General features: G+C 38.0%; 1 protein-coding gene across 1 annotated transcript in view; it reads right to left on the reverse strand.

Annotated features, from left to right (window-relative positions):
* Positions 1–672, reverse strand: part of LOC115242158 (sulfotransferase 1C4-like) — a 3,628-nt gene extending 2,956 nt beyond the window's left edge. Inside the window, exon 1 of the mRNA XM_029818245.1 lies at positions 53–672. Coding sequence (XP_029674105.1) covers positions 53–260 — 208 coding nt within the window. The 5' untranslated portion in view covers positions 261–672. The remainder of the gene's footprint in view (positions 1–52) is intronic.
* Positions 673–12,388: the final 11,716 nt, after the last annotated feature.

Consider the following 12,388-nt stretch of genomic DNA (forward strand, 5'->3'; position numbering starts at 1 on the left):
TATATATATATATATATACCGATCAAGTATATATATATGTATATACATATACCTGATCTCGGATATGAAGCAACCCAGGTATCATCCGGCCTGGTTTTGAAGTTGTAGAAACCAATGCCCTGCTGTATGAATCTCATTGGGAAAAAATATTGTTTTGGGCCTACTAAGACCCAGCCAGTCCTCTCGCCTTTGAACATCTTCAACATTTCTTTCGTCTTCATCTCAGGCAAAAGCTCATATTCTGGAATCTTCTGAGACATCTTCGTCTTCTATTTCTTTCAATTCTTGATCCAATTCTTTAAGGTTATATGTAATTAGCTATAATGTTTCATACAATCGCAATTAATGATAAATCGATGAAAAACTTGATAATTATTTGGCATGCACGATTATCAAGAATCTCCGAATTAAATATGTCAACTCGCGAGAAGACACGATCACGAGCTTCCTTGTTTTTGCTTTCCACTTTTTCAGCGAGATATGTGTTCTTTCACATTGATTATCGCTTCTCATTGTTTCTCAATTACTATTAATGTTTTCATAATTTACGCATGTTATGAAATCACTGGCGACAAGATAAGCCAGTGCACACAAGTTTTCTGCAGTCAATCAATATACATATGTATTGACTAACTATTAATTAAAAAAACACTACCTTCTCTTACGAAATCTATAAACAATAATAATATTGATACTCGATTATACGGATTGAAAATATCAATACAATTTTCATTAATTGTGATAACGTTTTTTGCCCACCGACGAATTAAGATATCAACTTTCTGACGGCCAACTAGTGAGTAAAAGAGAGTCCGTTGTGTAGTAGTAGAACTTGCCTGTAATGACCTCGAATAAAAATTCAGGTCAGCCGACTGACTTTCTCCGATTTACTATGCATTGTACTGCCTTGAAAAGCGCAGCACTTTTTCAATCCTAATTAAAATTATCAAAAAAACATTTAATGCATAATATAAGCTTTATTCATTTTGTTGCAAAAATTGCAACCCTTTCTACGCCCTTCTTCGATTTAATTCATGTATAATTAACGCCAAATGTGGAATACACAGGCCAAAATAAAAGAGCACAAGAAAAACAAGATAAATTTATTTTAAAATTATTAACTTATTGTATATAAAGTACGATTTATATAGTATAAAGTTTAAAATACTAATGCATAGAAAAACTAAGATATAAATATGAGCAAATATTTCATGCATCCGGAATTTTCAGCATTGTTTACATTTCAATATGGCTGCTTACGATCTCGATTGTAATTGGTTACTTTCCTTACGTCTTAAGTCTTATTGCTTACGTTTTTCTATGTGGCACGGCCCTTATTTCTACTTTTATCTATCTTTTATAAGTTTTTATAAAATCTAATAAAAAATCTAGTAAATAAAAAATTTGATGTTTGAAATAAGTGTAAAATTATGAAAAAGATGATGTAAAGTTTAGAATATAAACATATCGAACCATTGTCTTTTATTAAAGCAGGTAATAGATGCAAGATTTGCAATGTGTGTAAAAAATGTTTAACGAAAATAGAAGCATTATAATAACGCTTAATAGAGAGAAATTTAGTAGACGACGCTTAACGAAGATGACTCGATGTATGTGTATTAGAGATGCAACGAATAGTATATCATATTCAAACTAAAAAACTATTTTACAAAATAGTTGTTTTAATTTTTTACAAAAATAGTGAGATATATCATAAAAATATTGCGCCAACTAATAAAAATTTATGTTACAAAATTCATTTATTATTAAATTTATTTATTATTTCTAATATTAAAAATTGTATCTCATAAATTGCAATGTGATTAAAATAGTGGAATATATTTAAGTGAAAAAAATTCTTTATTAAAAAAATTAATTTAAGTAATACAAAAACACTGTCATATTCAAACTAAAAAACTGTTTTACAAAATAGTTGTTTTAATTTTCTACAAAAATAGTGAGATATATGATAAAAATGTTGCGCCAACTAATAAAAATTTATGTTACAACATTTATTTATTATTATTTCTAATATTAAAAATTGTATCAAATTGCAATGTGATTAGAATAGTAGGAACATATTTAAGCGAAAAAAATTTTTTATTAAGAAAACGAATTTCAGTATAAAATAACTTTTTAATTACAGAAAAAGTTGGCGCTGCTAAACTGAACATATGCTAATTAACGTATTATTTACATTTTGAATTTTTGCAGCGCCAAGTTTTTCTCTAATTAAAAAGTTATTTTATACTGAAATTTGTTTTCTTAATAAAAAATTTTTTTCGCTTAAATATGTTCCACTATTTTAATCACATTGTAATTTATGAGATACAATTTTTAATATTAGAAATAATAATAAATAAATTTTGTAACAAATTTTTATTAGTTGGCGCAATATTTTTATCATATATATCACTATTTTTATCATATATATCACTATTTTTGTAGAAAATTAAAGCAACTATTTCGTAAAATAGTTTTTTAGTTTGAATATGACAGTATTTTTATATTAAAATAACACTATTCTGTATAAAAATTTTTCGCAACAAATTGAAATAACACTATTTTGTATAAGAGTTTTTTTTTAGCAAGAAGCGCTTGTGCGTGTGCACTTGGCGCCTTTTTTCACTTTTAGCTAGTTGCTGGAAAAAAATTTTTGGTTACCAAAAATAATAAGATTTTGTGGAGAAGTCAAAGTACCCGGTTTTGTCCTACCGGTAGGGTCAAACTGGGTACCCATTTAAAAATATGCAAAACACCGTGTAATTTCAAAATCTAGATTTATTTTAACTTGAGTGGTTTCTTTTTGTGAATGTTAGTTTTCGTTTCCAACTGCTTTTTGTAGAGACACAAAGTCAGGATAACAGTTCTTTTCATTATATGAGACGTGTAAGTACCCGGTTTAGGCCCAACACAAGGAAAGTAACAAATACGGCGATTGTATATTCCGGCGTACAAAGTGCCGATCAAAACTGATATGATATACTTTCTAATATGTACAGAATGCAATGATACACTTACCGAAACAGATGCTCTATATAGAAAAAGTGCACGACGACTCGATTCTTGCTTCGATATCGATCTTTTTGGGGCTAAAAACTTTGAACTTCTATTAAAAAAGAAATATCGTGTATATAGGGGTACGGTTTGTCTTAAAATAATAATGGCGTCAATCTACAACTAATAACACAAATTAGCCATAAATAGCAACATTTATTACGAAAAAACAGGGGTACCCGGTTTGACCCGCCTACTCGGTTTTACCCAACTTTCCCCTATACATGTTTTGCTACTATACACATGCTTACGAGCAGTCAGATAAAATGAATATATCTATTATATTTTTGAATTATAGAAAGCAACTCTTTTATTTCTTTGATTGATACGATATCTATTTGTACATTCTTTTTAAAAGAAAATTACTATAATTAAAATTAAAATATATTACTATACGCTTGTGCTATGCTATAAATTTTTTGACTAATCTGTCTTGTATCTTAATTATGCAGGGTGTCCTAAAACTACTGTATTTCCTCTTAATGGCAGATTCCTTAGAACATTTCAAGGTAATTATTTACATTAACGGACACCTCGCCGATGACCTTGACCTTGACATATGTTGTCAAGGACATGACCCTAACTTTCCCTTATAACTTAATCGGCGGTCACTGTTTATTAAAAAGTTATTAACAAAAAAAGTTTGAGAAATTTGCTACTTTGTGTCAGTGCTAAAGGAAGTAATTAGTATATTGCTTATATGCAATATAGGGGAGGCAGCTTAGATGACTTTGATCTTGACATATGTTGTCAAGGTTATCACCTTGTGTAACATAAAAGATTTTTGTTGCCGCTCATTGTTTATTAAAAAATTGTTCTACAAATAAAAGTTATGAAATATTAATATAAGCATAAGCAGAAGCAAATTTTAGTTTTGAATCAGAAATAGGTTTGGGTTAGGTTATATCTTCCGGAAGTGGAGCCCCCCCGTAGGGGGGGGGGCGGAACCCACTGTGTCCACGCATATACTTTATAATACGAAGCGAGATCCATTTCACAATTGTTGTGTGGATGGGAAAATGTATATGTGGACACAGTGGGTTCCGCCCCCACCCCCCTACGGGGGGGCTCCATTTTCGGAAAATATAACCTAACCCAAACCAAATTTTTAATGTAAATAATTACCAAATTTGGTGTGAGTAATTTGCTACTTGGGTAATTATTTACTATCCAAACCAAATATTCACTGGATATTGTATAGATACCTAGTGGATATTTATGTAGATATTCATTGGATATTGTATGGATACCTAGTGGATGTTTTTGTAGATATTCACTGGATATTGTATAGATACCTAGTGGATATTTATGTAGATATTCATTGGATATTGTATGGATACCTAGTGGATGTTTTTGTAGATATTCACTGGATATTGTATAGATACCTAGTGGATATTTATGTAGATATCCTATAGATATTTATGAGATCTCGAATGGCGGACATTTGGATATCCGTAGCATGTCTAATAGCTGTTTCTGTATATCCTGTGGATATCCCTGGTAGACATTGAAGATATCTAGCAGATATCTAATACATATCATTTTTCTGTGTGGGCGGTCTCTTATAATTTTTAAAGTTAAAGTTAGATTCGAAACGAAAATTTGGTTTGAGTTATATAACGTAACTTGAATAAAATTTTAGTTTTAAAGCAGAAATTGATTTGGGTTAGGTTATATTTTTCGGAAGTGGAGCCCCTTCGTAGGGGGGGGGGGCGGAACCCATTGTGTCCACGCATATACTTTACAATGCGAAGCGAGGTTCAGTCCAGCATTGTTGTGTGGATGGGAAAGTGTATGCCTGAACACAGTGAGTTCCGCTCCCCCCCCCTCTACGGGGGGCTCCACTTCCGGAGGATATAACCTAACCCAAACCTATTTCTGAAAATTTAATTTAAGTTATACAACGTAACCCACACCAAAATTTAGTTTTAAATCAGAAATAGGTTTGGGTTAGATTATATCTTCCGGAAGTGGAGCCCCCCCATAGGGGAGGCGGAACTCACTGTGTCCACGCATATACTTTACAACGCGAAGCGAGGTTCACCTCACGATTGTTGTGTGAATGGGAAAGTATATGCGTGAACGCAGTGGGTTCCGCCCCCCTCCCTACGGGGAGGATGTTACATCTATGTTATATGGCATATATATATATATATATATATATATATATATATTATACTTATACATTGTGTTATTATTTTTACTGATTTCAAAGTCGATCGGCGCGACTTCCTAATTATCAATTCCGTGGCTTCAAAAATCTAAGTTATCGAAAGAAAGAATTGGGCGCCAGGTACGGTAGGCCGCATCACATAAAAGGATTTTGTACTCGAACAAATAGCGGAACCGACAATTCGTAGGAACAGGAGATAGATCGAGAATCAAGAGTAACAGATAGCTGAAATAAAGTTCTCAATAATAAAACAGATAATAAGAATATATTTAAAGATACTAAAGTGGTTGAGACGAAGGATTGAGGTAACATAAAGTAAACACCAGTTGTGTCGAGCGGATTATATGCTGACAATTGAGAGAGATCGCACCGGCGGAGACCGTCCCGACCGAGCGCAAGAGTATCGGATTACGACGTAAAATCTACATAATACTGCCGATCTTTTGGCCGCGAGGATTTCCCGCCGCATTTGGTTTGCTTGGGCCATGGCAACTACATGAAATTACTCTTGTGGGCCGATAACTAATTTGCGTGTGATTGCGGAATAGTCCGTATAAATAAAGATGTTTCGGATGTGGTGATTTAAACATTTCAATAATGTAATTCTCGGCGATCTCGTGTGTGTAAAACAATAAAGATCGATTTAGACTATACGGTACGGACCGTAACGTATCGCCAACAGCACGTATTGGCACCGGCACGACAAATATTAAATTGGTCTCGTTCTCGCGATTAACAAATAGTAGTCATGTTCTTGACAACATATGTTAAGGTCAAGATCATTGACAAGATGTCCGTTAATGTAAATAATTACCCATTTCAAGACGAAAATCCTAATACAAATATGTCGAGACTATAATAGTTTTTAAACGGGAAGCGATTATATTTTACGAATGACAGGGCTGAGATTTCGCGCGCTCAGGCACGGCGAAATAACAAGTGAAAAAAGCACGGCACGACATAAATTGGTCTCGTTCTCGCGATTAACAAATAGTACTGTCTTCCACGCTCAGTGGCGCCACAATCTTCAGAGTGATTTTTTTTTATTTATCCCCATACTTCTGTTCTTCATAACATTTTTTGTGCTGGAAGGAGTCACAAGAATGATTGAAAGTTAGAGAAAAATTTTGGAAATAGAAATTTCTGACATAATGTCAAAAAGGAATCTAAGCGACGTGGAATTAGACGAAATAAATGAGCAGATGAAAAGTCTGCGCAAGAAATTAAAGAAGCTCAAGCGGGCAGTGACCGAAGAGGTTAAGAAGCCTCCGATCGTTGCTATTGTTATAGCTTAAAACGGCTATAACCAAATTATTATAATTTTGTTAATTATTAAATATTATTTAATACATGCCTTCCAATCATAACTCGATAAGTACTATACTGAGGAAGGCGTATAGAGTTACGAGCGTAAATTCTGACAGACCGAGCCACGCGCGGAGGCCACGCGGTCGCGAAAATTGAAGAACGACGCTCCGGAAATGCAAGCAAAGAAATTTGACTTTGAATTTCCTTAGCTTGCATCTGGGCCTTTCCATCCAAAACGAGCGACACGACCACTGTTTGAGACAGAACTCGGAAACGTTCTGGTGTCGGTGGGGTGCAGAAAGGGAAAAATTGAGATAACACGTAAGCGTAAGAAAATCGACCAATCCCAATCGAGTATCCGGCTTTCCATAAAAATGGAGAGGTTACGGAGAGCCAAATACTCGCTTACGTATTATGTCCTTACGGAATTTTGTGTGTGATGGCCTTTATTAGTGTTCTTAAATCAAAGTCTTACACACTAGTTTGGTCGGTATTAATTACACAACATTACACGTCGTGTCTTAGGTAAAATGGAGAGATTACAAGGTTTATTGAGATGTGGTCTGCGAGCGATGAGAGATTCCACAGAGAGAAAAACCGTTTGCATTTGAACCCGTGACCCACACTGTTATTTATCCTTGTTACGGATAATATTCGTTCACGATAACTACATGAGGAGTTTCCGATACGGATTACAGCACAGCTAACCATTTGCTTGCGGATTGTTAACAAACGGCAAACAATTCCCTGTCGAACGAGGCTGCCAAATTCAGGGCCTACTGTGTCCTCGAGTGGGCCCCAATTGCAACCAAAAGTTGAAATCACATCCTGATGTCAAATTGGGTACAACACCAGAGCAGATCTGTCACTAGCAGTGCGACGACAGATTGACGCAACAAACCGAGAGTATGTTTGTCAACCGCAAACCGACAACAGATTTGCGCCAAATGCCCAGCAGATCTACATGCAGAAGCGACGGCAGCTTGGCATCAAACGTACAGCAGATCTGTATTCAGAAACGACGACAAGTCGGCGACAAATGCGAAGCAGATCTATATGCAAAAGCGACAGCAGATTGGCGCCAAACGCACAGCAGATCTGTATTCAGAAACGACGACAGATTGGCGACATATCTATCAAACCTAAGGCTCGTTTTCACAGTCGTGATTCTATCTGAGAATCTGTATGAGCTAGATTCTAGCCGGATTTCATACTGAGGTAGCATGCTACGTGCACCTTCGATTGAGTTTAGGTGAGAAACAATGACACTGCTTCTCACTTCAACTAATCGAAGCTACATGTCGCACGTAGCATGCTACCGATGTGAAAGCCGGCTAAAGCCTATATAGCTCAAATTGATTCTCAGGTAGAATCACGACTGTGAATACGGAGCTCAGGTTTGGCAGATTTGTCTCCAATCTCTTCAGACCTAAACCGAAAATAGAAATTCGATTGGAATTAGTAATTACACTTACATACAGTTGTTTTATATTATTATTATTTGATGAACATTAATTGAAAACGTTATTATAATATTAAAATATATTGAAAACATTATTACAATATTTTTTAAAAACGCGTGCATGTACATACATATGTATTATTGATGCTATAACAGAGCGCATAAAATAAACTAATAATAATATTATATAAATATGTACCCAATAACTGACTTAAGATACAAAAATATTCTGATGCATAATTCAGATGAAGATTCCTGATAAATAACAAAAAATACAATACCGTATGACATACTTTCCTTACTTTTTTATATATATACTTCAACCTTTTGATAGAAAGGGTAACAAAACTACGCAGAAAACGCATTGCAAGAAAAGCATTATTGATAGAAAAGAAATAAAATGAAGTTACAAATCGCTTCCCGGACGAACGAACATATGGAGATAGTTACTTTGATTACTATGTTTCATTATGCATTATAGCAACTACAATATATTGCGGCGTGTCCGAAACATTATTTACGGTATTATCATCATTGTCACTTTCGCCTGTCGTGCTAGTCCAATACGGCATCCTGTACCCTTTTGCATAGATTTTATTCAGAGTAATATGTGAAACCTCATCTGCTAACGCTGCACACTTGTATATCTGAAGATCTGATAATAATATGCCAACAGTATAAAAATTATCTACCTGCAAAAACTTTTTGATACCTAAACGATAAGAGTTGCCGTTTTTGAAAATGTTACAAACGATACAAATAGATCCATCTTTTAAAATACAACAATTATCGTGTAAATTTGTACTAAGTAATAAATGGTTAAATGTAATTTTGCGATATCGAAGACAATTGGTATCGTTAGTATACGGAATAAATACACGAACAGATGTTTCGACTGTATGAGTTTTGGTACTTCCATGTGTCTGTATTTCTTTCATTCTATTAAATATTTGTTGCAGAGGTTGATTAGACTTTCTGCAAAACTTCCGAAAAGTTGACATGTTGTTTTCATATGGAAAAGCAGAAAATGAATCTAAACTGCCCAAACATCTAACATCATCAGTTAGATGAAGAAGTCCGTGGACATTATAAGAATAAAATGTAATACAATATAGATGTTGACATTGCAGAACAAATTTCTGAAGAGCACATTCTGCAAAACGTAAGTACTGCTTTGACGGAGACGTGGACGCTAAGATTCTTATAGCTGTATGTAAAAATAAAAAATGTTTATACACTCTGTCGTCTAATAAATCGTGTAATATAGCTGGACCGGTATACAATAAAAATTGACGTAGTTCTGTGGCTTTATATTTGGAATATAGTTCGAGAGATCTGGGACGCCTTGCGAAATCTGAAGGACAATATTCTTGTAGACTTAGTATTCTCGTATTTATAACTGTAATAGCTCTTCCAGATAGTTTTGTCTCACGTGAAAATTTTCCAGCTCATCTGCTATGAAACATCTAAGCTTTAGTGGCACTCTTTGGCCAAGGAAATATATTCCGCCATTCGACATAATTCGTTGTACGTCTGTAACAAAGAACCCCGCACTAATCATATGGAAAATCTGTCCCGGTCAAATCAATTGGTTTTTACATATGTTATAGCTTATGACCTACTGAACAAAAGATGTAATGGGCACAAAGCTCAATAATGGACAGTTATCGAGTTATAACCAGTCAAACATGAAACTATCCAATTGTGCGGTATCCAATCGTGCGGTGTCCAATAATTCTGTGTCCAATCGTGCGGTGTCCAATCGTGCAGTGTCCAATCGTACGGTGTCCAATCGTGCAGTGTCCAATCGTGCGGTGTCCAATCGTGCGGTGTCCAATCGTGCGGTGTCCAATCGTGCGGTGTCCAATCGTGCGGTGTCCAATCGTGCGGTGTCCAATCGTGCGGTGTCCAATCGTGCGGTGTCCAATCGTGCGGTGTCCAATCGTGCGGTGTCCAATCGTGCGGTGTCCAATCGTGCGGTGTCCAATCGTGCGGTGTCCAATCGTGCGGTGTCCAATCGTGCGGTGTCCAATCGTGCGGTGTCCAATCGTGCGGTGTCCAATCGTGCGGTGTCCAATCGTGCGGTGTCCAATCGTGCGGTGTCCAATCGTGCGGTGTCCAATCGTGCGGTGTCCAATCGTGCGGTGTCCAATCGTGCGGTGTCCAATCGTGCGGTGTCCAATCGTGCGGTGTCCAATCGTGCGGTGTCCAATCGTGCGGTGTCCAATCGTGCGGTGTCCAATCGTGCGGTGTCCAATCGTGCGGTGTCCAATCGTGCGGTGTCCAATCGTGCGGTGTCCAATCGTGCGGTGTCCAATCGTGCGGTGTCCAATCGTGCGGTGTCCAATCGTGCGGTGTCCAATCGTGCGGTGTCCAATCGTGCGGTGTCCAATCGTGCGGTGTCCAATCGTGCGGTGTCCAATCGTGCGGTGTCCAATCGTGCGGTGTCCAATCGTGCGGTGTCCAATAATTCTGTGTCCAATCGTGCAGTGTCCAATCGTTCCGTGTCCAATACTACGTGTCCAATCGAGCGGTGTGCAATCGTTCCGTGTCCAAACGGGATACGCCCGTGATTGGGGAGCAGGCCCCGGTGATTGTTGGACAGCAGGTCCCTGGAGTTGATGCAGGTGAACGAGCACCGGAGGCTGTCGGCGACTTGACGTCTGATTCTGAAAGCGGGCGAGCGCCGGAGGTTGGCAACGATCTGGCGCTTGGTGTCGAAGGCGAGCGAGCGCCGGAGGTTGGCAGCGACCTAGCGCTTGGTATCGAAGGCGAGCGAGCGCCGGAGGTTGATAGCGACCTGGCGCTTGGTGTCGAAGGCGAGCGAGCGCCGGAAGTTGGCAGCGACCTGGCGCTTGGTGTCGAAGGCGAGCGAGCGCCGGAGGTTGGTGAGTCAGTCCCTGACGGTCGAGGATGGTTTGTCCGCTAGGTGCTATCCTCCACCTTCCTCTTCTTGACCACTCTGTGGAGTGGCGTTAAGCGAGTTCTTCGCCGGAGGGCGATCTCGGCCACTGTGGGCAGCGTGGCGATACTCTTAACCCGTGGCGTCTTGAATGGTGATGCGGCGACTGGCGCCGTATCGTTAACCAACGTTTAAAGCGACTTGCGCTAGAAAGTAGGCGACTGGCGCCAAGAACTTTCTTCGTGCTTTCTCCGCAGGGGGTCTGACCTATATTCCGGCCGGACGGCTTTCCACTTGCAAGTTGGCTCGGGCGCCTTGCGCCGCCTAGCGGTGCTGCCCGCAACTACGCGCGGACGCGCTATATGCCCGCCGGACTACTTTCCACTTCCATGTTGGCCCGAGCGCTTTGCGCCGGCTAACGGCGCCTCCCGCACTACGCGCGGACGGGCGTGCGCTTGCGAGAAACGCTAATATTTCGCGAATATCGCGCTGCCGTAATTTTGTGGTTGCCGTAGGCCGCCACAAATACTTTCTTGAGGTCCAATGGATGGACACGACGGATGCACATTAATTCTAGTATGGACAATTAAATTGGACGCACATAATATACGAATATTGTTTCTATATTCGGATTTAATCCTTCGTATTTGTCGTTCAGACATTGTGTGCAGCCTCTTTCAACTGATTGAGGTTTTTATATATCGTCTTTCCATATTAATATATAAAAATACAAATACAATAGCAAAAGATTGCAGGTGCAAAGTAATTGTTGACTCGCAGGAACGCAAGTACAACGTAGCAAACATGTTATGTTTTAGTACTTAGCCACTTGCTGTGACGGAACAGAGAATAATTATATTACGGTATCCTTAAGTATTTTTATACATGAAAAAATTTGTGACAGAGATAACAAAACATGGTTGTGTGTAAGGGATTAATAGTACATACAATACATTGCAGGTGTGCAATACAACAATGTGTTCGCAGCCTCATGTCACAGGAACAGACAAACTACATGGCAATATGTCTGTTTTTTACATCATCAGTTTCTATGATCGATGAATAACGGCACCTTCGATAATATTTCACATCACGTATATGAACAACACGACCTTGTATAGATAGAAAGAACGATTCGTCGTGTATCTAAAACACAAACAGAGAAAAACATTTATTTTTATGTACAGAGTTGCAATGACCGCACTCAGAATAACAAGTAGTTTCTAAATTAATGCTATATACATACCACAAGCTATCGCAGGTATAACAATGTGTTCGCAGCCTCATGTCACAGGAACAGACAAACTACATGGCAATATGTCTGTTTTTTACATCATCAGTCTCTATGATCGATGAATAACGGCACCTTCGATAATATTTCACATCACGTATATGAACAACACGACCTTGTATAGATAGAAAGAACGATTCGTCGTGTATCTAAAACACAAACAGAGAAAAACATTTATTTTTATGTACAGAGTTG

The sequence above is a fragment of the Formica exsecta genome, unplaced genomic scaffold (genome assembly GCF_003651465.1).
Source record: "Formica exsecta isolate Colony F162 unplaced genomic scaffold, ASM365146v1 scaffold573, whole genome shotgun sequence".
In the NCBI taxonomy this organism is placed as follows: domain Eukaryota; kingdom Metazoa; phylum Arthropoda; class Insecta; order Hymenoptera; family Formicidae; genus Formica; species Formica exsecta.